This window comes from Octopus bimaculoides, chromosome 23 (assembly GCF_001194135.2).
Source record: "Octopus bimaculoides isolate UCB-OBI-ISO-001 chromosome 23, ASM119413v2, whole genome shotgun sequence".
Lineage (NCBI taxonomy): Eukaryota > Metazoa > Mollusca > Cephalopoda > Octopoda > Octopodidae > Octopus > Octopus bimaculoides.
Window position 1 is genome coordinate 33645631 of NC_069003.1, and position 5570 is coordinate 33651200.

Consider the following 5570-nt stretch of genomic DNA (forward strand, 5'->3'; position numbering starts at 1 on the left):
CCTTCCTACCTACCTACCTACCTACCTACATACATACATACATACATACATGCGTACATACATACCTATATGCATACACACGTACGCATCTCTCTCTCTCTCTCTCTCTCTCTCTATCTGCTTACCTACCTACCCACCCACCTACCCACCTACCCACCAACCTACCTACCTACCTACCTACCTACTTACCTCTCTCCCTCCCTCACATACACATATAACCACTCCCATTATTTAATTGTTGAAGACTTTACAACCCATTAACATTATCTAGTTTTTTAACAGTGCTGATCTGAGAAACATTCTATCGACGCCATATTGAAAACTGAAGGCAGAGCGAAGCATTGACCTTCCACAACTATCTAAAATACATCTTATATATTTATATGAATATATACAGTCATTACCTATCGATACACACAACAAACTTTAAAAATGACCATCTCAACGGTATGTAATAAATATATTGAATATATACATATACGCTAACATATTAACCCCCTCCCGTTTTATCATTATTTTTATTAATAATAATAATAATAATGACGGTAATGATGATATGATAATAATAATAATAATAATAATAATAATAATAATAATAATAATAATAATAAAAAATCTAAAAACAGAAACAATTCCTATCATAGTAGGTATAATAAAAAAATATTCAGACAAATACATAGCAAAAACACCAGGACTTACAAATATATATAACATACAGAAAATTGCACTACTGGGCACTGCACACATCCTACGCAAAACACTTTCAATACAGTAACCATAAGAGCATCACAGCAAACCACAGTACATACCCAAGGCACACAGAGCTGCGCTCGGTAGTGAAGTGAAAGCACGTTATAAAAAATAAAACTACTGAACAATAATAATAATAATAATAATAACGACAACAATAATAATGATAATTACGGAGCTGTACTTGTATAGCAAGTGAGCTGACCTGAGATCGTGTGCTGGAACGAAAACAATTGCAGCGTGGAAGGTGTTTATAAGCCATTTAAGAAACACAAAAACCGTTCACTGACAAAATTCCCACAGAATTTTGTCAGTGAATTTTGTCAGGTGGCGGTCTCAAAACGACGAAAATATTTTGGCAAATTAAATTTAAATGTTGAAGTGAATCTAATAACGGTTTTTGCGTGTTTCTTAAATGGCTTATAAACACCTTCCACGCTGCAATAACAACAACAACAACAACAACAATAATAATAATAATAATAATAATAATAATAATAATAATAATAATAATAATGATAATGGTTTCTTTTACTGGCCACAAGGGCCCAAGACATGGAGGAGGATATTAAAGGATGAGATGCAACTTTAAAGGAAGTAACAAAGGATATACAAATAGAAGCTAGAGAAATGAATAATTAATACATAGAATCTCCAATAGGAGGGCAGTCCACTTTGGGTAATTCAGGGAAAACCCCACACAAAAGTTCCGGATTACTCTGCCATCCCTAAGGCATGAAAAGTGCTATCTTGCTGTTTCTTTTCTCCTACTTGGAAAAGCGTACTCAGAGTAGATCTATTCAGTTTCACCTGTCTTGCCTCTTTCGTCCATCTTTTCATAAGCACGCCAGAAGGCAGCATCTCTCTCTCTTTCTCTCTCTCTCTCTCTCTCTCTCTCTGTCCTCACCTTCCTCTTCAAACGATAGTAATAATAATAGCCTGAAACTATCAAATGTCAACTAATAATAATAATAATAATAATAATAATAATAATAATCCTTTCTACGATAGGCCCAAAGCCTGAAATTGTGGGGGAGGGAGTTAGTCGATTACATCGACCCCAGTGCGTAACTGGTACTTATTTCATCGACCCCGAAAGAATGAAAGGCAAATTCGACCACGGCGGATTTTGAACTCAGAACGTAAGGACGGACGAAATACCACTATGCGTTTCGTCCGGCGTGCTAACGATTCTGCCAGTTCGCAGCCCTGGCTTTGATGTGATTTTAAATTTGGCTCCTCTTTGTTTGTGAGTTCAAACCCCACCTGATTCGATTTTAGCTTTCATTCTTTCATGGTCCATATAAAAACGTACCAATAATGTACTTAGAATCAGTTGACACCACCGATGATAGACATTGCAGTCCTGGTGACCCACACCAAAACTTTTAATGCTCCGTGCTGAGATTGATAAGAACAATGAAGTCACAAGATTTCACAGAAGAAAATCGAAAATCTAAATTCATGAAAAAGATGCGTTGTAAGACGTTATCCGCCCAACACCTGGATAATGTCGTAGTTTAAAACACTGGTTCTCTACCGGGGTCCATATGGCTCCTTGTGGTCCATATGGCTCCTTGTGGTCCATATGGCTCCTTGTGGTCCATACAAGATTTGTCTTTGGTAGTAATGGGGTGATGGAGCGGCACACAAGCAAAATAATAAATTGAGCCCTCAGTAGTATTTTAAGGATCACGAAAATTTCCGATTTAGATGTATTTATTGCAAGAACAGATAAATTTCTTTCTATGACGTTTTACATAGCACAGTCTGCAGAAGGGAATGTATGATACGCGAAATAGGAAACGCGAAAGAATTATCTAATGGCTACAGGGATTCACCAGAATAAAACAGTAACCAAAGGGATCCATAGACAAAAAATGACTGAGAACCACTGGTTTAAAATATGTATAGCATACTGTGTTGTTACATAACTAAAAGTCACTTCATATTCGGTGCTCCATGAAGTCTTGCTCAAGAATTTTGTGGGCCACCATAAGAGAGAAAAAAAGCTGTGTGTTCCTGGACTGTGCCCCTTCCATAACTATTTGTAATTTTTTGCACTGCACTGAATCTTTTGCACTGTTTGGCTTCGTTTACAAATCTTCACTTGATTCATTTTACTCTACAACAGCGATTTTCGACCTTTATCGAATCACTGTACACTAAACGAAACGCTCAAAGTCTAAGGTTGCACCATCAGCACTTTTAATAGCTTCATATAGATGTATGTATATGTGTGTGTGTATATATTCAAATCAAATAAACGAACAATAAAATTAACAATAAGAAACAACAAGAGGACGTGCACAAGGAATGTATTAATTTGACGCTCAGTAAACAGAGAGAGTTTTTGACGTTTCGAGCATAGCACTTCGTCGGAAAGGGAAAAAGGAAAAGTCCAAAGAAGGAAAAAATCACCAACAGCATGTTTGTAGTTACATTAGGTTGATTCTGCCCCAGGAAGCTAGCTTGTAAGGCTCAGATTCGGCCGTCTAAACCGACGAGCTAGGAGCTTGTGACGCGCCTACGAATGTTACATGGAGTCGAATTTAACTGTCTGAAGTAAAAATATATGTAACGCATTCTAACTGTGTTAAGTGCCTCTTTCTGTCATTTCTCCACTCAAAACGATTCTGTTACGCGAGGGTTGACTGTATGAAAACAACAAAGATTATTAATATCGTTCAAAATCAGAGACGGGTATCCGTATTACACTTCATAATACGAATACCCGTAATGCTCAATCTGTGGTATAGCGCGAGTGGGATCACAGAGCCTCCCTGGCCGCAAAATTGTTAGGGACTCAAAATTTCAAACGAAAAAATAAAATAGTAACGAGCCACGGGTTAGGGCCTCACCAAAACTTACTTTGTTTCCGGGCGTTGGTGGCCCAAATCCTCTTAGCTATTACTGAATTTTCCGTCTGGCCTTAGAACTGATGGTTTGCAATATCCGTTAAGTCGTCGATTCCTTTTTCTTAACAAAGAAAAGTAAAATTAAAATAAAAAACATGAAAAGAAAAGAAATCAAGAAACGAAAATCAATTTTGCCGAAGAACAGACGAAAGGTAATTTAAAAATTTAATTTCATTAACCATTTATATTAATCAAAAATTTATCAATTAAGCATGATTAAAAATGAAGCAATCCTATTAATGAATATTTTCTATTGTTGCATGATATTGATTGTGAATAATATTTGCTGGTATTTTCTTCAATTCGGCTTCTAATTTCTTGACACGCTTCGCATGCTCGCACGCACGCATATACATACATATATACAGCGTCACAGTGATGCTATTACATCCACTGTTAGGCTATCTCTTATTTCTAACCCTTTTCGTGATTCGATGGATATAGAGCTAACAGGGTTGAGCGGAAGAGAACAAGAACAAGAAGATTTGATTGTTTTGTGAATATTAAGTGAATTGAAGTGTGGGGATATATTAAAGAAGATATATATATATATGTGTGTGTATGATAAAATCCATACGGGCTCCAAAGTATAGACATCAGTTATACTTATTTCTTTATTGCCTACGGGGGGGGGGGGCTAAACATAGAGGAGACAAACAAGGACAGACAAAAGGAATTAAGTCGATTACATCGACCCTAGTGCATAACTGGTACTTATTTAATCGATCCTAAAAGGATGAAAGGCAAAGTCGACTTCGGCGGAATTCGAACTCAGCATTTCGCCCGGCGTGCTAATGATTCTGCCAGCTCGCCGCCTTGCAACAGTTATACTCATTACTTAAGTATTTTCCACCAAAAGTGATTAAGAATTTTCATTAAATTATTAATTAATTGGGAGCTACATTACATGCCTGTTGAGTCATAGAGTAGAGACGTAAATGTTAATTTCTGACATAATGTTTTGAAAATTTAGGTTATCGTCGCGAGTCTTGCGTTTCAAGAATTTTATTGCCTATCAGATGGTGAAAATCAACACAGAATTCCTCTGGGAGTAGTAGTTGCAAAAATTGAGTATTTATCTACACGGAATGGATGAATATGTCGAAATATGAGTATGTATATACTCAACAAGTATCAAATGCCTTAGTCAACTTCAGAATACGTAATATATTTGTCTATTCACATGCAAAAAGCACATGACATATTTATATCTTTAGTATCATACGTATAAAACACACTAAAGCAAGAGAGGTGGATATTAACGACTCCAATGCTCGACTGGTACTTATTTTTATCGACCCCAAAAGGAGGAAAAGCAAAGTCGACCTTCGTGGAATTTGAACTCAGAACATCAGGACGGACGAAACGCCGGCGTCGGCTCCATGTGCCATATAATTCCACACCGAAATCCAAAGTTAAATAATTTTTGGTGCTAAAAGTAAAAGAAACGTTACCGAAGTCATCCGTTCCATACCGTACATAGTATCGCATTTCGCAAGGAATTGACATGTTCCATTAAACGCCCCCCTCCTCTCCCACTATGTATGTATGTATGTATGTATGTATGTATGTATTTATGTATGTATGTATGCAAGTGTATGTGCGTGAATACATATGTATATGTGCGTATGTGTGTATGTGAGAATAAGTGTATGGATATGTGTATATCTTGCTCAGTGTACCTATCTATCTATCTATCTATCTATCTATCTATCTATCTATCTATCTATCTATCTATCTATCCATCTATCTATCTATCTATCTATCTGTATACACGTACATACATATATGTACACATAAGCATATACATGTATATAGAACACACACACACACACACACACACACACACACACACACACACACACACACACACACACACACACACACACACACACACACACA

General features: G+C 36.7%; 1 protein-coding gene and 1 long non-coding RNA gene across 11 annotated transcripts in view; one reads left to right on the top strand and one right to left on the bottom strand.

Annotated features, from left to right (window-relative positions):
- The window catches only part of LOC106868163 (uncharacterized), a 104904-nt gene that overhangs the window by 69679 nt on the left and 29655 nt on the right, over positions 1 to 5570 (bottom strand). For all 3 annotated transcript variants that reach the window (XR_008266662.1, XR_001409231.2, XR_001409232.2), the window contains exon 2: positions 3622 to 3729. This is a non-coding gene — a long non-coding RNA (uncharacterized LOC106868163). The remainder of the gene's footprint in view (positions 1 to 3621; positions 3730 to 5570) is intronic.
- Positions 1 to 5570, top strand: part of LOC106868162 (heparan sulfate glucosamine 3-O-sulfotransferase 5) — a 105115-nt gene that overhangs the window by 54258 nt on the left and 45287 nt on the right. For 2 of the 8 annotated variants that reach the window (XM_014913303.2, XM_052976079.1), the window contains exon 2: positions 283 to 447. The exons of 4 other annotated variants lie outside the window; for them this stretch is intronic. In XM_014913303.2, the coding sequence (XP_014768789.1) occupies positions 433 to 447 (15 nt within the window). In that variant the 5' untranslated portion in view covers positions 283 to 432. Of the gene's footprint in view, positions 1 to 282; positions 448 to 3688; positions 3821 to 5570 lie in introns of those variants that run through there. 2 more of the 8 variants (XM_052976078.1, XM_014913307.2) reach the window with 2 other exon arrangements.